Genomic DNA, 21,847 nt, shown 5'->3' with positions numbered 1-21,847 from the left:
CTCTACAAAACATAGAAAACATAGCCAGGCATGGTGATGCACACCGTAGTCCCAGCTACAGGAGGCTGAGGTGGGAGGTTCCCTTGAGTCTGGGAAATTGAGGCTGCAGTAAGCCATGATTACGTCAGTGCACTCCAGGCTGGGCGACAGAGACTCCATCTCAATGAAACAAAACAAAACACCAATGTATTCTCTAACACTTCTGGAGGCCAGAAATCCTACATGTTTCCCTGGCTGAAGTCAACGAGTTGGCAGGACCCATTTCTTCTGGAGGCTCCAGGGGAGGATCCATTGCCTTGCGCTTTCCAGCCTCTAGAGGGTGCCTGCAATCCTTGGCTCGTAGTGGCCGCCCTGAATTCCTCTGGCCTCTTCCTTCTCTTCACATCTCCTGTCACATCTCCTGACTCTGAGCCTCCTGCTTCCCTCCTATAAGGACCCTTGTGATTATATTGGGCCCACCTGGATAATTCGGGATCATCTCCCCATCTCAAGACTTTAGTTGGCAACAGCTGTAAAGTCCCTTTTAACATATAAAGTAACCTTCGTAAAGTCCAGGAATTAGGTAACCCCCAACCTATGGGAGTAACTAGCCTATCACAATAGCATTTATTATGTCACAAAGAATTGATAAGAACACCAAGATTCTTGGTTCAATACTGTTTTAATTCTGCCAGAAAAGTTGGAAGATTTCTTTCCTATGGGATGAAGACATTGGAGCAAGACTTTTAGGGGTGCACTGTTTATAAAGTTCCCAGACCTTGGTCCTGAAGAGCCGGCCCACAAAGACATAAATCACTGGATTCAGGGAGCTGTTGATGAAAGCAAAGAAGTTGCTCAGTTGCAGGCCCAGGTCGATGAAGTCCTCCCAGAAGCAGCCTCGGAGTGCCTGCACCTGGAATAAGAATTCCAGGAAGGCAAAGAAATGGTAAGGGGCCCAGCAGACCAGGAAGGCAGCCACGAGTGTGAGGATCAGCGCTGTGGTCTTGCCATCCTTGGGGCCCCCGCACTGTGTACCGCTGGCCTCCTTCCGCCCTCGCAGGGAGGCCAGGATGTGGTAGTTGAAGAAGATGATCGCGGCCAGGGGTAGGAGGAAACCCAGAATGTTTAACTCCACAATCCTTGCAAAGTGCCAGGCCTCATGAGGGAGGAGCAGGATGCAGGCGGTGATGTTCAGATCTGGGACGGCTTTGAGGGATCGCAGCAGGAATGTGGGGATACTCAAGATGCCCCCCACAACCCAGATGAGCAGGCAGGTAACCTGGGCCTGCCTCCGCCGCTGCCGCCTCCGACTGGCCATAGGATACACCAGTACACGGTAGCGGTCCTGGCTGATGGCCACCACCAGGAAGATGCTGGTGAACAAATTGGCCTTGATGACCCCGTTGATGACACGGCAGAGGAGGGCCCCGAAAGGCCAGTTAAACTGGTTCCAGATATTCTCTGCCCAGAAGGGTAAGCCCAAGACAAATACCAGATCAGAGGCCGCCAGGTTGGCCAGGTAGATTTCTGCCACGTTCAGTCGCCGCCGGGGCAGAAGGAAGACCGACAGGACAAAAAGGTTTCCCAGGAGGCCGAAGAAGCAGATGGAGATGATAAATGTGGGCAGCACTCTGTGCAGCAGGTCCCAGGCTTCTGGAGCATTGTCACAGGCTGTAGCATTTTGAGGGGAGAGCTGGCTCTGGTTGGAGGACTGGAGCTGTAGAGGGGCCCAGGTTGCTGTGTACATGACCTGAAATGAACAGTAGGTAGAAGACAACAGGAAGTGGCAGGCTACGGCTTATGAGCCAAACCAGCCTGTCACCTATGGCCAATAAAGTTTTATTGGCACAGAGCTACACGCATTCATGGACGCATTATCTACGGCCTGCGTTCATGCTACAAGGGTGAGCCGAGTGCTTGCAATGGAGACCGTCTGGCTTGCAAAGCTGAAGATACTTACCATCTGTTCCTTCAGAGGAAAAGTTTGCTGACCTCTGGTTTAAAACATGGTGCCTGAGTCCAAATCCTGGTACAACCACTCAGTGTGAGCTACTAAGACACGTTGACTTTTACTTTCCTTTTTAAACATTGGAGAGAATTGGGTTTTTCTTGTGGGATCATGGGAGGGATGGTGATAGCATCTATGGGGTGCTTAGCTCGCTGCCTGGCGTAGAGGAAAGACTTTGGAAGGTAGTGATTAGTCTTAGTAACAACAGTACCATTATTATTATTACTAACCTCTTAACAGGCATTTAATGAGCACCTACTTCATGCCAGCACCTCGCCGGGCACTGCAGATATGCAGGACAGAGCAGCCCCAGCCTCATGGGGCTGCAGACATGGAGGCAGAGGTCATGGCTTGAGACAGAAGTGTGGGAAGCCCGGGAACAGCAAAGGGAGCTGACCTGTTGGGGGCTGGGACCAGTGAGGTGGGCAGGGTGGGGACAATGCTAGGAGGTTCCTCTTATGGGCTTGAAAAACATGAGTATGGCCAGGTGTGGTGACTTAACACCTATAATCTCAGCTCTTTGGGAGGCCAAGGTGGGTGGATCAGATGAACCCAGGAGTTCAAGGCCAGCCTGGGCAACATGGTGAAATCCTGTCTTTACAAAAAATACAAAAATTAGCCAGGCATGGTGGTGCATGCCTGTGGTCCTAGCAACTCAAGGGGCTGAGGTGGGAGGATCATCTGAGCCTGGAAGGTCGAGGCTGCAGTGAGCCGTGATTATGCCATAGCACTCCATCCTGGGCTGATGGAAAACTGAGACCCTGTCTCAAAAAAAAGAAAGAAAGAAAAAGGAAAGCACAAATAAAATAAGGATAACAACTAACACTTGTTAGATGGTATTAATGGTCTCCATGTTTCAGGCACCATTCTAAGTGTTTCACATTTAAGTATTTTCTCATTTAATCTTTCCGGCAGCCAGACAAGGTGGGGGCCATTGTCATCTCCAGTTAGCCAATTAGAAAATTGAGTGCTGAGACCCTGAGTTGCCTGAGGTCACCCAGCTGGTCAACAGACCCTGGATTTAAACCCAGGCAGTCTGATTCGAGAGCCTGATGGAGACCCTGTGCTTCTGTCCGTTCTCTTCCGCTGCACCTGTCACCAATTGGCGAATGGCGAAGCCAGGCTCAGAGAAGTTAACCAGCTTGTCAGAGAAGACCTGGCTGGTGATTACAGGGCTACACTAGGAACCTTGGTCTGCATGGACCCCAGAAGCTGTGTTCACAGCCATGCAGCTGGCTGGCCTCCCACGCTTGCCAGAGGATCCAGAGCTGGTGGGTACAGTGTATGCTATGAACCTTGGTCTGCACACACCCCACAGCTCAAGCTCATATCCTGACCTGCCTCCTATGCTTCCATGCTGAGTCACACCAGAAGAGGGATAGAAAACTCTATTTCTTTCCTTAGGGAAGACTCTGTCTTCCAGCCCTCTGTGGTCCCATGAGGGGTAGGTCACATCCTGTGCTCGTGGCTTTGTAGCCTCCTGTCAGCAAAACCTCCCACAGCCAACTCAGGGACCCACAAAATCCTATCTGCAGAGTGAGCAGTTGCCTACACTGTGGGATTTCTGGGGTTCTAGACAAGCTTCAGAGCCTAAACACTATTCCCCAACTTGGATAGGTTAATATACACCCAGAGCTGAGCAGGGTTTCTGACTCATCAATAGCACACGGCAAACGTTAGCTGTCACCATCATGATTGTTATTACTAGGTGATGTCTGAGATTCCTTCAACCATGCAAAGCCTCACAGATACCAACAAAAGATATTGTGTAGCAGAGAATTAATCTTGGAAGAGCACATTTGGCTATGTAACCTCGGGCAAGTCAGTTTATGTCTCTGAGCCTGACTTTCCTTATCTAAGGGAGACATGATGACCTCAAGAGGCCCTTCTAGCTGTGACATTCTGTCATGTCACTCACATGGAATTATTCACACTGGGATATAATTCGCTGGTTCTTCCAGTCATGTATTTGCTGAGCAGGTATTTACTGAGAACGTAATATGTGCCAGGCACTGTTCTAGGTATTTAGGACATAGCAATGAATACAGCAGACAAAAATCCCGGCTCTCAGTGTGTATATAAGCCTAGCAGGAGAAAGAATTGATAAACAATACTCACAATAAATAAACATGCTGGCAGGTGATAGCTGGGAAGAGTAGCAGTGCAGGTGGTGAGAGGTGATCAGACCCTAGATGCATTCTGGAGGTACTAACACCGTGATTTTCAGTTGGATCCAGGTGGGAGAAAGGAGGAATTGGACAGTGCCAAAGCTTTTGGACCGAACACCCGGAAGTATGAAGTTGTCATCAGAGGAAAGGAAGATGGCAGAATGAAGATGAAGCAGCTTTTTGTATGTGGAGTGGGAGATCAGGAGTTCAACTTTGGAATTGCTAAGGTTGAGATACAAATTGGACATCACGTGGGGACGTCCCGTAGGCAATGAGATAGACAAGTTTGGTATTCAGGGACAAGATTTGGGATGATGAGACGTAACTGGCAGTTGTAATCACAGGAATGGTATTTAAAGCCACAAGTCTGGATGAAATCACCAAGGGAGAGATTAGATAAAAGAGCAGAAGCCGCAGAGTTGCTGGCTGACAGATTGGCAAGAGACAAGGCAAATCATGATTTGGTGGTTGTCCGTGGCACACAGAAGCTGAGCAGTCCCTGCCTAGAACATATGGAGGATGCTGGAGACTCTTGTTAAAATAGTCTGGTCATTTTTTGCAGGGCATAAATCCAAAGCCATGTTTATTTTATCATTTGGCAATACTTAAAGAATTTGCAATAAACCCTTTTGGAGTGATGAGCTAAAAAACAAATGTTTAATCGAAATTTAAGCACTGCACTTCTGTCGCTCAAGGAAGCTGTTGATGAGCAGATAAATTGCACAGAATGTTTACTGATATTTGCATCACTATGGGGGCTGCAGCAATTTCACTGATTGCAAGAAAACCTAAGACACGGAGCTGCTACTTCAGAAATGAGTAATTTTAAGAACATTGCACCCTAAGACCTGGGTCTCATCTGTGTAGCTGCAAAAGACGCTGTTATACGATCATTCTGGGAGGCATGACTTTTCCCTTAGATCAAACGACTGTTCTTTAAGTTAATTCAGCTCACATTCAGTTCCAGCTTTTCTTGTGCACGTGCAACAGTGGAAGTGAAGGCTGACTGTGCTCTGGTTCCAAAAGAACATCAATGAAAGTAAAAAAAGCTCAACACCGGCATCCTCAGACTCTTCAGACAGAAAAACCTGTTAATTCCAATCACAGTTCCCTCTTTCATCCAGCTCATGGAAGCAAAACTGGGGTTTGGGACATTCATTCTGGCAAAGTGAAACAACTGACTTTTTTGTGAATGCTATTTTAAATTGTTTCAATTTTCCACATTGGGAATAAAGTCACTGCATTTTTGTGAGGATAAAACACAAGTTTTGGTGGAGTCCAGTGTCATGGTAACAATAATATTCCTACTAAATTAAGACACCAATGAAACAGAAATGTGATTGGAATAGGTCGTGGTGCACACACATGTGTTATTGCATATAAATAAGTGTCAATATTCTATAAATTGAAATAGATGTACTTGACAAAATTTACAAAATGTTAAGACATGCACAGATTTACTGAACTACAAACTTGTGATAAAGTTGTTCATGAAGTCTTTTGAACAACTAGACTTTCATGTGTTTTCTCTTTTATTTGCCCATTATCAGCTATTAAACAGTGAGTGAAAACAGATCTCTAAGTTTTTGAATTTTGTTCCAAATCTGTTGGAAATTTTAAGTTATTCAATGGATAGAGCACCAAAACATCAGCTTTCAAAGTTTTAGTGGGACTATAATTATTGAAAACGAAGCTGGTATGCAGAAAATTATAAAATGTATCAGAAAATTATCAAAATCCAATGCTGTACAAGACGTAATTCTGAAATCCTATAATGAGCTCTGGAATATCTCAATTTGTGGGAAGAATCTTTTTAATGCATAAATTCATGTTCTGTACGGAAATGGGATGAAATTGAGAAAACCTATGATTTGCAGTATCTAAATTTGACAAACATTCAAAACTTATAAATAGGTACAGAAGCTTGAATCTTGTTTAAAAAAACAAACAAACAAACAAAACTTGTGGGCTGGGCGCAGTGGCTCATGCTTGGAATCCCAGCACTTTGGGAGGCCGAGGCGGGTGAATCACCTGAGGTCAGGAGTTCAAGACCAGCCTGGCCAACATGGTGAAACCTTGTATTTACTACAAATACAAAAATTAGCTGAGTGTGCTGGCAGGCACCTGTAATCCCAGCTACTTGGGAGGCTGAGGCAGGAGAATCACTTGAACCCGGGAGGCGGAGGTTGTGGTGGGCCAAGATCACACCACTGTGAGTGAGACTCCATCTCACAAAACAAAACAAAACAACACAACTCTGTGGAAGAAAGGAATCCTGAACTAAGGCCAAAAGACAGCACCTGTGAAAGTATCTGGGCTAAAATATTTTTGTAATTTCATATGCAAAGAATTGGACTGGAGAACAGCCTCTGCCTGGCAGAATTTGCTGAGAGCTTATTGCTGAGCACCTGCAGAGAGAACATTTTCTCAATATATTATGGTTCAAGAGAAGAGTCAACTGAAGGCACTAATTTAAATTTGTTAATTGTAAAACTTGTGTAAAAAAGATTTCAGGCAATTACATGGAAAAATTAAAAATAACAAGAACACATTGACAAAAATACTTGGGAATTTTTGGGAAAAATGCCAATGACATGGTGTCAGGCACAAGAAACTGCAGCATGTGAATATGCAGCAAGAACAATGATTTTGCTTATCTTATTTTTAAATATTCAGTTAACAAAAAATGTTTTATTTTGCTTTAATGTAAGTAGGTGTATATATATACATATTTATACATATATTTAAAGAGTTTTTGGAAAATAGTTTTTGTCTAGAACTACTTTATAACACCATCAATATAATATAACCATTTTATTGGCCATTTTTCCCTCTCTTCCTTCCCTCCCTTCCCTTCCTTACTCCCTCCCTCCCTCCCTCCCTCCCTCCCTCCCATCCTGCTTCCCTCCCTCTCTCCTTCCTCCCATCCTCCCTCCCTTCCTTCCTCCCTCCCTCCCTCCCTCCCATCGTCCCTCCCTTCCTCCCCTTCATCCTTCCTCCCTCCCTCCTTCCCATCTGCTTTCCTCCCTCCCTCCCTCTTTCCTTCTCTCCTTCTCTCCTTCCCCATCCTCCCTCTCTCCCTTCCTTCCCTCCTCTCTTCCTCCCTCCCTCCCTCTCATCCTCCCTCCTTTCTATCCTGCTTCCCTCCCTCTCTCCTTCTCCCATCCTCCCTTCCTTCCTTCCTCCCTCCCTCCCATACTCCCTTCCTTCCTCCCTCCCTCCCTCCCTCCCTTCCATCGTCCCTCCCTTCCTCCCCTTCATCCTTCCTCCCTCCCTCCTTCCCATCTGCTTTCCTCCCTCCCTCCCTCTTTCCTTCTCTCCTTCTCTCCTTCCCCATCCTCCCTCTCTCCCTTCCTTCCCTCCTCTCTTCCTCCCTCCCTCCCTCTCATCCTCCTTTCTATACTGCTTCCCTCCATCTCTCCTTCCTCCCATCCTCCCTCCCTCCCTCCTTCCTGCCTTCCCTCCTTCCTTCCTTCCTTCCTTCCTCTCTCTACCTATAAATACTTATTTTGGGGGGACATAGTTTTTGACTGTTGGGGTAGCCCAGCAGTGTGCACAGCACATGGTTTGGCCATCCCTCTTCTAGCTACCTCTGATGAGGTCTATGGTGACAGAAGCTGGCAGGTGGGAATCTGTGGAACTGTCCTGTGATCAATTGGGTTTTCTCAGGGAGAAAGAAGGAGAGGTCCTGAGCTGGGGTGGAGAGGCTGGGGCATTGAGGGTTTAAGAAGAGATGGGAGGGTGTTGAGCATGATATGGTCTGGCGATGTCCCCACCCAAATCTCATCTTAAGTTGTAGCTCCCATAATTCCCATGTGTTGTGTGAGGGACTCAGTGGGAGATAATTGATTCATGGGGGCAGATAACAAAGCCAGACCAATACCTTGACTTTAGCTCAGCCAGACTGAGTTTGAACTTCTGACCTTCAGAACTGTAAGATAATTAACTTGCATTGTTTTAAGCCAGTAAGTTTGTGCTAATTAATTACAGCAGCCGTGGGAAAACAGCACAGGGGGAGAGGCTGCACCCTGGTCCAGAAGCTGGAGATGACCAGCTATGCAGAAATTTTAACTCGAATCTGATCAGGCCAGTGGACACCACCCCAATCCCCAGGATCGGGAGGTGGCTGGGGCCACTGCAGCCACAGCATGTGTCTGCTCATGTAGGGTTTATTTTTAAAGGGACTGTCTTCACCTCCTGCTGTCTGTGTTTATAAGGTTGGCCAGAGAGGAGAAATCTTCCTTTGCCAGTTTTTATCTTTAGCTCTGATATTTGCCTGGAACATAGTAGGTGCTCAATAAACAGTATCTACAGATATTGTTAGTAATATGTGATCTTATTTGAAGAACTCAGAAGGGACATTGGGCAAGTCTACTAGAGATGACAATTCTGTAATTCCTATATGGTATTCTCTGAATTCTGAGCATTTTAACCTTGGCTATGAGAGAGTGTGACTTTCTTCAACAAATTAGTGAATTCTTCAAATTAACTTCAATTTTTTTTTTTTTTTTTTTTTGGAGATGGAGTTTCACTGTTGTTACCCAGGCTGGAGTGCAATGGCGCGATCTCGGCTCACCGCAACCTCTGCCTCCTGGGCTCAGGCAATTCTCCTGCCTCAGCCTCTTAAGTAGCTGGGATTACAGGCACGCGCCACCACGCTCAGCTAGTTTTTTGTATTTTTAGTAGAGACGGGGTTTCACCATGTTGACCAGGATGGTCTCGATCTCTCGACTTCGTGATCCACCCGCCTCGGCCTCCCAAAGTGCTGGGATTACAGGCTTGAGCCACCGCGCCTGGCCAACTTCAATTTCAACAGCACGATGATGATAAAGGCATTGGAAATACAGCCATAAATGTTAAAGACCATCAGTGTAGTCACATAATAAATGCTACTTTCAAGACACAAAGAACTCAATCAGTTACTGGTCTTATGAAATATTGTAAGCCATCCCAGAGAGACTAATTTAATTTTCATGAATCGGAATTTGCAGGCTGTAACTGGTCAGAGTCCATGCGAGCTCCGGCGGCTGCATTCAGCTCTGACAAGTTTCACTTGATCTTGATAGGAGGAGCTACTGGAACCTTCCCAACAGTTCTAAAACCTGTCCCTCCTCCTCCTGTTCTGGAAAAGCAATTAAGACCCAAATTAGGCGTAAAATAAAAGTCTCTTAAATTGATTTAGAATTATTTTTTAAAAGTTTCCTCAAAGAAGCAGAAAATTTTGCCAATAGGTAGGTATAAAAGGAAGTTTTGTTTTGTATTGTTTGTTTTGAGACGGAGTCTCACTCTGTCGCCAGGCTGGAGTGTTGTGGCATGATCTTGGCTCACTGCAACCTCTGCCTCCCAAGTTCAAGCCATTCTCCTGCCTCAGCCTCCTGAGTCGCTAGGACTATGGGCAAAAGAAGTTTTTTGTTTTTCTAAGAGACACAGATTTCCTCTTATATTGTACTCTCATTTAAAAAAAAAAAGGTGGTCATTTACTTACCCAGGCAGCAAATGAAGGTGTTCACAACTTTAGCTGGGTTTTCTGTGGTAAGAGCTGCCTTCAGAGGTGTTCTCTCTTCTGGGAAGCTCTGTCGAAATGTGGCTTTAAATTATATAACCTCTGCCCCGATGATGTCATTGTGGGAACTGCCGTAAAAGTGAGTCTTTTCGGGACTCACTCCAAGTGGATTTGGAAGGAGAACTCCATTCTCATTTCACTTTGCACTTTAGGGATGATGAGAGATTATTCAGCTACCGTCTCCCCCTTTACTTCGGTAACATTCGTGGAGGCTCCCAATCCCGCCCAAGACCTGTACATTGACAAACGTGCCCTAAGACACGTTTTGGCATTGCCAACTTGCCCTAAGGCTCGCAAAGTCTCAGTGAACATTGAGAGATGGCTTTTGCTCCCTTCACTCTTGGCTCCTGAATGTCTGGGCTCTGCAGCAGCTTTCATGGGAGCCACTTTGAATGGTCTCTTGAATTTTGTTTGTGAAAGATACATCGCCAAGAATCCATAAGCATGAACCTATTACACAAACAGAGAGCTAGGAAAATGTTTGACTCATGCAATGTTCAGAGTTGAGTAAGATCAGACACATTTTTTCCTAATCTTCCTTGGCAGGTCTGCAAATATAAGTCTGTATGGGTCAACTTGAACTACTCAGGACCACATGTTTCAGACAGTAAGACATTTTTGGCTTTGAGAATCAACTGGTAAGATTCTCCAACTGAAGGCCCCTTACCTGCCATCTTAAAAATTAAGATCTTTCCAGGAGCATCCCTACCTGTAGAAGAACTCACTCACGCCAGAATGCAGGGCTTCGAGTCTGACTTCTGAAAAGGTGATCCCCCAGATGTTTGGAACAGAAAGTGTCACCTCTGACTTTTGAATCTTTTTTTTTTTTTTTTTTTTTTTTGGAATGCAATGGCGCGATCTCGGCTCACCGCAACCTCCACCTCCTGGGTTCAGGCAATTCTCCTGCCTCAGCCTTCTGAGTAGCTGGGATTACAGGCACGCATCACCATGCCCAGCTAATTTTTTGTATTTTTAGTAGAGACGGGGTTTCACCATGTTGGCCAGGATGGTCTCGATCTCTTGACCTCGTGATCCACCAGCCTCGGCCTCCCAAAGTGCTGGGATTACAGGCTTGAGCCACCGCGTCCAGCCCGACTTTTGAATCTTGCCTTTTCTTCGTGTTCCCTTTTTCTGCTAGTGACATCTCAGAGGCAGCCAATTGCACTTCAGATTTTCCTGCTGTTTTCTCCTGTTGCTGAAGACCTTAAAATTGTGGAAGCAGTGGGAAGCAATAGCAATCCAAGGCTCAGTAGTGGATGTACATTTCAGGGAAGACGCTGGAATTGCCTTAGAGGATGGTTCCTTCTTATCAGAAGAGACTTCCTGAGTGGGATTTTTAATATAAAAATATTGTTAATAGGCAAGCATCTTCCATCATTCTGGGAATAGATCTGAACCAGAGGAAGGCTCCAAATCTTAGCCTTTCCTGTTACTTAGTAATGTAGGTGGGGGTCTCTCCAGCCTATGGCTGGCTTATTCTCCCTTCAATATGAGTTTAGACTGGACTGTTTCTGAGAAGCATTTGTTCTTAGGAGACGTCTCCCTGTTTATTCACCCAGGAATGCATATAAGGCCAGTTCTGCCAGGAAGAGCACGTGTGGGTCTGATTTCTGATTTGCCTCTTGCTGGAAGACAGGCCGTGAAGAGAGCTGGCTCGAGTGAGCCGGACTTTGGAGATGTGTCTGGCCGCCTTGCCAAGGTGGTGGCAGGTGGAATGGAAAGTTCTTCAAGAAGACCCATGTTTCCTCTTGTGGCTCAACCTGACGGGAAGTGGGAGGCAGGCCTGGGCTCAGGGGAGCAGAGGGTCTCCTACTGTCTCTGTCCAAGGGCAGGGGGAGAGGACCCCAAATCTGTAAAAGAAAAGCAGTCCCTATAACATGGCAGAAGGCAGCAGGGGACTAAGAAGTGGTAAAGCACTGAGGACCCTCTGCTGAGGCTTCACTTGCGTTTTCTGAATTGAGTTTCGTTTGTAATTCCCACAGCCTTCATAAAGTTTGGTTAAACCTTGGAGTCCGATGTGTGCTGTGCTTGATGAAGTTCTTGGGTACTTCAGTGAAGAGGTGGCCATGGAGGATAAAGGGCTGCCTCTGGAAATAGAGGACAGGCCAACCTTCCTTGGGGTGTCCTTAATATCCATGAGGCAGACAGGCCAATCTTCCCTTGGGTGTCAATACCAGTGAGGGGGCACTCTGGGCAGGCTGGACTCCCTGTAGTATGCCTGCGCTTGGAACATACTGGATGTGTATTCAAGGGAAGGTGAGTCTGGGGTTTGAGGCCCCGGGGACATATAGTTCCCAGTGCTCACTGTGACATCAAGGACCACTTTCCAGGTCTCTAGTCGCTCAGTGCTGGAGTTATTTTCTCCTTTACTTTTCTAGTCATATCCACCAGGTTCTTCAAAATCCAAGATTCTAATACATATCACCTAGCACACCTCTACAAATAGCACCCAGATGCTAAGCATCTCCGCGGTTCATTCTTAGTTCTTACACAACATCTGATGTCTCCAGTGTTCTTCCAGTTGCAGACGAAGGAAAGAAAGCCACAGCTGGGCAGAGTTCTTGCCAATATGAAGGGCAGCATCCTCACAGTGCTCCAGCTCATGTCCTTTCACCTCCGACCAAGGCTGTTGGCCATCACACCTTTCTTCTCATCACTGGGTTTAGAAACTCATGCAACGTACGTTCAAGTCTGCAACCAAGGACTCTAAACCAATCTCCTAGCTTTCTGATTTCTTTCCTTCAGTCTATCCTTCTGCTGGATTAATATTCTGGAAACACCTGGATTTTGTCACGTAACACCCAGAACCACCCCTACCTTCCATGCTGAGTGAGTGACTAATGGGCTCTGAATGCATCCTGCCTGTGAGCATTTGCTGAAAATGACCTTCCCCGCTCGGTGCTCATTCATCACTGAAGTCCTGGTGTAATCCTCCGCTCTTCTCTAAGTACGGGGTCTGAGTGCTTTCCCCTGTATTCTGCAAACACGTACGGAACACCCACCTGGTGTCAGGCGAATGCCACCCTAGAAGAGCACGCGTGCCTGGCACATAGAAAGTGGGGAACGGATGGGGTGAGCAGAGGGTGTCAAAGTGTAAGGGGGATAAGCAGAAAATCCTAAATGTACGTTTAGCAAAGCACAAACGTTTGGGGGACCTACTGCATAACAGTGTGGACCTGAGCACGTCCTAGGCATTCAGGCAGCTCCAGGGGCTGCCCTGGCCTGAGTCGATGGCCTGGCAGCCAGCCCAGAAGTGAAGGGGCCTGGGTGCTGGCTCTGCGGTTGGAAGATGCCCACTTGGCAGAAAAAGCTCCACTGGGCCAGGGGTTCCATAGGGAACTCCCTGCCCTTGTGTGGCCCTGCTTTGGGAGTTGAAGGCCTTCTCGCCCGGGGCAGAGCAGGGGCTCAGGGGGATCACCAGACCCTCCTCCTTAGGGAGCCTCGAGAATCCCAGGAGCGCACACGTGCTCAGAAGGGACTTGTGCCAGGATAGTCGGCTGCATTTCTCTGTCTCCCAAAGCCGAAGCCAGGCCGTGTGACGTCTCTCCCCCAACTCCTCTGTGGCTCTGTCTCAGGCCCAGGAAAACGCCAACGCCGGACGTCGGCAAGGCTGCACATGCGCAGACCCAGCTTCTCCCAGGGCACATGCGCAGACCTCCCAGTGCACATGCGCAGACCCGGCTGTCTCCCAGCGCACATGCGCAGACCTGTCTCCTAGAGCACCCTTTTCATGATGCCTGACTCCACTGGCCTCCTCGAGCTGTGTGTTTTGTTTTTTGAGACGGGGTCCCACTGTGTCACCTAGGCTGGTCTCAGTTTCCTGGAGGCTTAGGCCATCCTCCCACCTCGGCCTCCCAAAATGCTGAGTTTACAGGCACTCCCCACTATACCCAGCCTTTCCTCTCTCTGTTTTGAATGTGTCACCTCTTCTCCTACCTCAGGGCTTTTGCACTGTCCGTTCCCCTGCAAAGAGTGCCATCCCATTGAGAGCCCCATGCTTGCTCCCCCAGGTCCTTCTGGTCCTCACCAATCCCTTCTGTCAGAGAGCCCTTCCCTGAAATAACCTCTCCTCCTCTTGCCCTGCTCCACTGCTCTTCACAGCCCTATCGCCACCTGCTCCACCAGGCAATGGATTGATCTCTTTTGATTAGGATCATCTTCCCTACTGCTACTACAGGGTTCATATGTAGCAGGTGCTCAAATATTTGCTGAGTGTATTCATAACTCTATTTATATGTAAGAATAGCAATAGCTTGTCTTATGTCAACAAACATGTCCCGAACCCCTTGTGGGGCCCAGGCCCTGTTTGGGCACCAGGATGCAGAGATGACCACAGTTCTCTCCCCGCCCACTTAAGGACCTCTTGGGATGGCTGAGGACAAGGACAAGCTGACATCCGGTGACAGTATGTTGTAGAAAGCAGAGTGGCAATGAAGTTCTGAGACTGTGTCTGAGTGTGAGGTTTGGAAAAAAAATGAGTTCTGCTCAAGGTGGAGTGGGATGGGTAATTTATATGTCATGCTGACTGGGTCGTGAGGTGCCCGGATATTTGGTTAAAAATGGTTTCTGGGGATGTCCATGAGGGTGTTGAACTTTCATAGATTAATTGAAATGATTACTCTTTGAACTGGTAGACTGAGTAAGGCGGGTTGTCTTCTCTAACACGGTGGGTGGCATCCAACCTGTCGGAGGCCTGAACACAAAGAAAAGGAGAAGCAAGGGAGAATTCGTTCTCTCTGCCTGGCTGTTTTCAAGCTGAGACATCTGTCTTCTCCCGCCTTCTCACTGGCTGTCCTGGGTCTCTGGCCTTCAGACTCCCACTGGAACTACATCACTAGTCCTCCTGGGTCTCCAGCTTGCATAGAGCAGATGGTGGGATTTCTCAGCCTCCGTAATCACATGAACCAATTCCTTATGACACATCCATCTATATTTATCCATTTTCTGTTGGTTATGTTTCTCTAGAGAACTTTGACTATTATGCAGAGTTGGGGAAGGATTCATGGCAGAGGGATATTTAAACTGAGTTTTCAGGGCTGAATAGGAGTTTGGAAGGCAAGCAAGCTGAGAAAACCATCATAGGTGGAGGGACCAGCATGTGTACTATAAACACACACATGTTCATAAGCCTTTGTGGAAGGCTCACTTGGAACTTGGAGTCAGAAAGCCCCGGTTCAAGCCCCATACTCCAATTACTCACTCTATCCATGAATATTCCATATCCCCAAGCCACCAGCAGGCCCTGTGCAGCTCTTGGTTTGGTTCCGGGAGGAGAGCTGAATGATAGTTTCAGCCTAGAATAAGGGTGCTTTGAGAGAGCAGGTGCAGAAAGTTTTGTGGCTCACAGAAGCCATCTCCGTTTACCCATACTTGGACATTTTGTGGCTCTAGCATGGGGACCAACATGATTTATGCTAAAGATAAATGCTCAGAGCAGGTGGCGTTCACCTGCAGGGCTTCCAGGAGAGAACCGGGACTCTGGCAGTCCTGGAATGCTCTGGTCCTGCATGCTTCTGAGAGTTGTTGTGAGGATCAAATAACTGTGTGGGAAATGTCAGTATCGCACTATATAGATGTTCCCAGTAAGATGAATAGATACATGTTGATGCATCTTTTCTCAGTTTTATGATCTTTCTCTCTTAATCTGGCAGCAAGTGCCATATGGAAAAGTTCTTACATCATTTTTCGATCAAGTTAGATGCCTAGTTAACCCATGTGTACAGCAAAGAATGGGGGCACGGAAGAAGGTGTTTTCCTTGGAAACCAGTAGTTCTTTATGATGTTTTAAAGAGATGGAATTGGATTGCTATATTATAAAGTTGATGCTGTGAGCTTTAATCTTTCATATAAATCATGTTGGTTCCCATGATGGGGATGCAGAACTCTGGGTCCAGGGAAACTGAAATTGCTTCTGTGAGTTGCAGAACTCTGAGCATAGGAAACTGAAATTGCTGAAATTAACCATACCTTTTCTTGAAGACCTGTGGTCATTCTTGACTGTCCCAGCCCTCATGGGGTCTACAGACTTGGGATAGAGACAGACTAACAGAAACCTGTATATAATTGTGATTGTGAGTTCTGTGAAGAAACAGAACAGTATGCAGTGGTCCTCTAAACAGAAAGGCATGAAAGCTCTGGACAGCAGTTTCCCTTTAGCCACAGAGAAAACGTTCCAAGACCCCATCCATTCAGTGGATGCCTGAAAACTCAGATAGTACCAAACCTTATAACACTGTGCTTTTTTCTATATAGTAATAGTGGGTAGCTTATACAGTGTGGATACATTGGACAAAGGGATAACTCATGTCCCAAGTGGGACAAAGCAGGATGGGATGAGGTTTCATCACACTACTCAGAAGGGTGTGTGATTTAAAACGTATTCATTGTTTATTTCTGGAATTTTCCATTTAATATTTTCAGACCTGTATCGGCCACAGGTAACTGAAACCATGGATAAGAGGGGACTACTGTACTTTGGGAGGTCAGGGAGACAGTGAGCAAATCTGATTGTAGAAGCAAGTCGCTGGTCCTTAAGGTCTGATTTGAAAGTCTGGGAGGGCAGGTGTTGGGTGTGGAGCTGCCTCAGCAGGGTTGACACCCTAACTCCGTCACTGCTGAGAAGGTGAATCCGGAGCATTTCAGTTCCACCTTCTGGAGCCTCAGTCTGCTGATCTGTCAAGTGGGGCACATTGTGGAGTTTGGGAATCGCATGGGATAATGTGATGCAGCTGGCCTTTGGTAGGCATCCCACAGTCACTGTTCCTGATTTTATCATTTTACTGTTGCATAAGATAATGGTAGTGTCATTGTGAGAAGGGGCCACACACACTGTGCTCTGTGTTGGCCAGAACTGAGCAGAGGGAACAGAAGCTCATTGCTCGCTGGCTGAGGGGGCCACAAAGGGTGACTCAACATGAAGAGAGGCATCCAGAGAGTCTCAGAACCCTGTCTTTGGCCATCTTTCAGGGTCTATAAACAGCCTCCCACCTGGGTGGGGTTGGTGGCTGGGCTGTCTGGAAGCTGGGAGCTGGGCCCTGTGGCCTTTTTTTTTTTTTTTTTTAAATCCTGGTCTGAGACTCCTTGAATTGGCCTGCCATTTGGTTCTGGGGAAGGAAGAAAGAATCAGGGGAGCCCAGGTCCTAAGTCCACAGGGATGGACATTTACACTCAGCACCACAGGCCCATGATTCATGCGCTGGGGGCTTGGGCTGGCCCATAACATGCTGTGTGACCATGGGAAAGGCCTCGGTATTTTCCATTAAAAAAAAATTCTACAATTTAGGAAGACTGCATTTCCTATTGTTTCTTAGGAGAGCTGCACGAACAAGTATCTCTAGCCTTAAAAAGACATGAGGAAAACATCCAGTGTGCTCTCCTATTGTTGAGAAAAGGGGCCTGCAGGTATTGTAATGGGCAACTCCACGGTGAGCACGTGCTCAAAACGACTAAAACACCTGCATCCATTTGCTCAGGCTGCCGTACAAAGTATCTAAATCCGAGTGGCCCAAACAATGAACATTTGTTCTCTCGCAGCTCTAGAGGTCAAAAGGCCAACATCAAGGTGTTGGCAGAGTTGGCTCCCCTGGAGGCTCTGAAGCCATGCCTTGTTTTTGCCTGGCTTCTCGTGGTTCTGGGCAATCCTTCACATTTCCTGGCTTGTGGAAGCATCGCTCTAGTCTCTGCCTCATCTTCTTATGGCCTTCTCTCTGTCTGTGTGTTTTTCTCCTCTTCTTATAAGGACAGCAGTTATGGAATTTAGGGGTCACCTTAACCCAGTACAGGTTGGGTATCCCTTATCCACAAGTGCTTGGACCAGAAGTGTTTGTGTTTTCGAATTTTAGAATATTTGCAGAACACATACCAGCTGATCATCTTTAATTCAGAAATCCAACATCTAAAATGCTCCAATAACATGTCCTTTGAGCATCATGTCAGTGCTCAACATGTTGTGGATTTGGGGGCATTTCTGATTTCAGAGTTTTGGATTAGAAAGGCTCAACTGGTATAACCTCATCTTAATTTAGCTACTTCTGCAAAGACCCTATTCCTAAATCAGGTCATATTCTTAAGTTCCATGTGGACATGAGTTGGGGTGGAGGAATTCTGTTCAACTCATAACATCTTTATCTCACTGAATCTTCACAGTACTTGGATCTTCATTTAACAGATGAGAAAAGAGACAGATAAATTAACTGACCTTGTTCAAATTCCCACAGCTGGAAAGTGGCAGAGGTGAGACATGAACCAGGAAACTACCTCCAAGCCCCTGTCTGTTGGTGCTGGGGCCTTCGCACCAATGTGACATACGGCAGCCCTTGGAGACCCCTGATCTACATTCCAGAAGCCTGTTAGAGTAATGACTTATTATCTCTCCATCTGACAGATGAGGAAACTAAGGCCAAAGATAGCAGAAGGGAAGGAGTAAAGTGCATGCTGAGATCACACAAGTGGCATGGTAGAGAATCCATGGCCTGGTCTCTAAATTTCTTCCCCAACAATGAAACATTCTAGCTCAGTATAGGATGGTAAAAGGAGCCAGACACAAAGGGCACATGTTGTAGGCTCCACAGAGACAGGACCCTGCAATGTGTGCCTGGCTTCTTTCACAACAGGTAAATCTAGAGTCAGAAAGATGAGTTGTTTCCCCAAGACATGGGGAGGGAAGAATGGGATGTGACTGCTAACGAATACGGGGTTTCTTTGGGGGATGATGAAAGTGTCCTGGAATTAGATAGTAGTGATGGTTGAATGAATTGGTTAATAAGTAAAAGCTGAAGTGGGTGAACTGTAGCATGTGAATTACATCCGCCAGCCTCTGTGAAGGTGATCTGCAGGAAGCAAGCATGCAGAAGGCCTACCAGATGCAAAGCTTTCATTGTGGTAGAAATAGCCCAAGCCCTGGCTCATAAGCTCCTCATGCAAGAAAGGACTTCGAGGACTTTTCTTGTGACAGAATTTGCATCCTCGGTTTGTCAAGGCATGGACAGCCCAAGAACACAGAGAGCTTCCAGAGCACCCTCCTTAAGGCTTGCATGGCCTTGACAAGTTACTTCCCTCTCTGGGCCTCAGTTTCCATACCATGAACCAGTTCTCGTGCAAACTCCGACTGGTTGTCAGCATGAAACATTTTGATGGGTCCCTTTGACCTAGGACTATTTCACCTCAGCCAACAAAACAAAATAAAACAAAAAACTAAAACCAGAATAAAACTCTCATGAACAAATAATGAAACGATTAAACTTTTAGCCATTGCTATTGCCAAACCGTGAGCTCTGCTGCTCATCCTGCTCCCCACCCGCATTCTTGGTGAAGGATCAGAGCTGCGTGAGGGTCAGGAATTGGATAACAAAGAGATGATGCAGCACATGGCTGGGGTCTACAGCAGAGACACCCCCGCTCTGAGTCATGAAGGCTGTGCTCCAGCAGCTCCAGTATCCCCATAAGGTCATCTGATGTCCAGTTTGCATCTCTGCGTCATGTTCTCACCCCTCTCTGGCCAGGGAGGACTCAGGAGCTAGGTCCCTTGCTTGGTTCTCTAAGCCCACCTGGGCTTCTCCCCATTGTGCCAGCTTGTTGGAGCCAGGGAGGGTCAGGAGTTGAGGGGTTGCTCCTGTTGCTTGGCTGGGGTGGAACGAGAGGCAGGGAGGTTCTCCGACTCCCTAATTTTTTTTGCCTGCCAGGAGCCCTGCTCAGGTTTCCTGTGTTTTCTCCTGGATTGTAGCCTCCTTTGAGTAATGCAGGCATCTGTGAACAAAATTCCCTGGATGAGTGAGCTCCCTTGGGCACTTGTGGACAGCTTCCTCCAAGCTCAGGGCACTTAGTGAGGGCGTGCAGGCCGGGTGGGAAGAATGGGCACTGGAGGAGGAATGAAATATATTCTGGGATCTGTCTAGGCTCTTGCATCCAAATGGCTGGAGGGTAGAGAATGAGCCTGGAGCAGAGAGAGAGACAGAGAGACCAGACAGGGGCCAGATTATGAAGGGTCTTGCAAGCCATGTTACAGCTGTAGAACCTTACCCCAAGAGGGGTGGGACACTATTGAAGGGTTTCCCTTGGAGGATGCCCCCATCACACTCACTGCCGTCGTCATCTTCATCATCATCATCGTCATCATTATCATCAAAGCTAGCACGTTCAGTGCCAACTATGTTCCAGGCACTATGCTGGCTGCTTTCATACGTTAATCCTATTAACAGTGCTGTGAAGTGGATACCATCATTATCCCCATTTTACACATTTTACAGACGAGGAAATGTGGACTCAGAAAGGATAACTGAGGTACCCAAGACTACACAGCAAAGAAAAGCCCAGGGCAGAACCACAAGTGGAATCCAAGTCTGCCTAGTCCCAAAGGCTTGGCTCCTGAACACAGTTTTCAATAGCCTCCCCGTGAATGTATTTACATTCTTTTTTTGTTTGTTTTTTGTTTTTTGTTTTTTTTTGAGATGGAGTCTTGCTCTGTCACCAGGCTGGAGTGCAGTGGCATGATCTTGGCTCACTGCAATCTCTCCCTCCTGGGTTCAAGCAATTCTCCTGCCTCAGTCTCCTGAGTAGCTGGGACTACAGGCACCTGCCACCTTGCCCAGCAAATTTTTGTATTTTTAGTAGAGACAGGGTTTTAGCATATTGGCGAGGATGGTCTCAATCTCTGGACCTTTGGATCTGCCCACCTTGGCCTCCCAAAGTGCTGGGATTACAGGTGTGAACCACCACACCTGGCTGTATTTGTATTCTTAAAAGACCACATTGGCTGCAGAGTGGAGAATAAGAATTGGAAGATGATCGTGATTAGTATTGGAGGCACCCATGAGAGATGATAGTTGGACATAGAAAGAAACATCGATCTAGGAGACACTTAGTAGAATCCAAAAGAGGTGCTCATCCCATTTCTAAGTATATACCCAAATAAATATAAATCATTCTGTCATAAATACATATGCACATGAATGTTCATTGCAACACTATTCGAAATAGCAAAGGCATGGTTTTAATCTAAATGCCCATCAATAGTAGATTGGATAAAGAAAATGTGGTACATATACAACCATGGAATACTATGCAGCCATAAAAAAGAATGAGATCGTGTCCTTTGTGGAAACATGGATGGAGCTAGAGGCCATTCTTATTAGCAAACTCACCCAGGAACAGAAAACCAAATGTCACATGTTCTCATTTATAAGTGGGAGCTAAATGATGACAATTCATGAACACAAAGAAGGGTACAACAGACACTGAGGCCTAGTGGAGGGTATGGGGGTTGGAGGAGGGAGAGGATAGGGAAACATAACTAATGGGTACTAGGCTTACTGCCTGGGTGATGAAATAATCTGCACAACAAACCCCCATGACCCCAAAACCTGCACATGTTCCCCTGAGCTTAAAATAGAAGCAAATAAATAAATAAATAAATAAAAGAGAGCTGCTGACCCACTAGATGGAAGGGATGAAGGAGAAGGTACATTGAACCATGAGCCCCAGGTTTCTGGCATGGATGGATGGATCAATGCCTGGATGGAGGAGGGACATTTATGGAGACAGACTAGGCAAGTTTTGTTTACTGAATGAGTGAAGGAATGAATACATGAATAATGAAGGAATCCCAAAATGGAATGGATAATGAGCTCCCCATCACTGAGAGTATGAAAAAAGTGGCTTTTCATCAGGATATTGTAGAGGATACTCCGGATTTGAAGGGAAAGTCAAGCGGTAGGCACTCAATAAGTCTATGTTGCATGAATACATGACTGGATCGCCGCTGCGCCTGTGACTCTACGGCCTCATGAGGGTCTCACAAGCACCTGGTGGGAACTTGGTAATGAGTTACTCCTGCAGAAATGTAAGATGGAAGGAAATATTCAAGCACTGTTAACATTTTTTATATCTTCTTTCTTAAATTTCTACTGGTTGATTATATTTTAGAATGTACACCTTCATACATATTAATAAGTATACATATTGGGTATGCATAATCAGTTTTTTTTCCTATAGGAATATACAATCACAAAAGCTTGGAGACCACTGATCTCCATGCCAGAAGCCTGTTAATAGGTTGAGCAGAAATAAATAGCACCCCTCCACAAAGGCTTCTGAGTGTGCAAGGCAGTGTTCCAGGGACCAGACTCGGGGCTT

The 21,847-nt window shown here is 46.6% G+C and overlaps 1 protein-coding gene across 1 annotated transcript in view; it reads right to left on the bottom strand.

Annotated features, from left to right (window-relative positions):
• Window positions 1–642: 642 nt before the first annotated feature.
• The window catches only part of BDKRB1 (bradykinin receptor B1), a 28,683-nt gene continuing 7,478 nt past the window's right edge, over window positions 643–21,847 (bottom strand). The window contains exons 2-3 of the mRNA XM_039469399.2: window positions 9,641–21,544; window positions 643–1,729 (exon numbers count right to left, since the gene is read on the bottom strand). Coding sequence (XP_039325333.2) covers window positions 662–1,726 — 1,065 coding nt within the window. The 5' untranslated portion in view covers window positions 1,727–1,729; window positions 9,641–21,544 and the 3' untranslated portion in view covers window positions 643–661. The remainder of the gene's footprint in view (window positions 1,730–9,640; window positions 21,545–21,847) is intronic.

Source organism: Saimiri boliviensis, chromosome 2, assembly GCF_048565385.1.
Source record: "Saimiri boliviensis isolate mSaiBol1 chromosome 2, mSaiBol1.pri, whole genome shotgun sequence".
Classification (NCBI taxonomy): Eukaryota; Metazoa; Chordata; class Mammalia; order Primates; family Cebidae; genus Saimiri; species Saimiri boliviensis.
The sequence above is the reverse complement of the archived record's forward strand: the minus strand, read 5'-3'. Positions and strand labels throughout refer to the sequence as shown.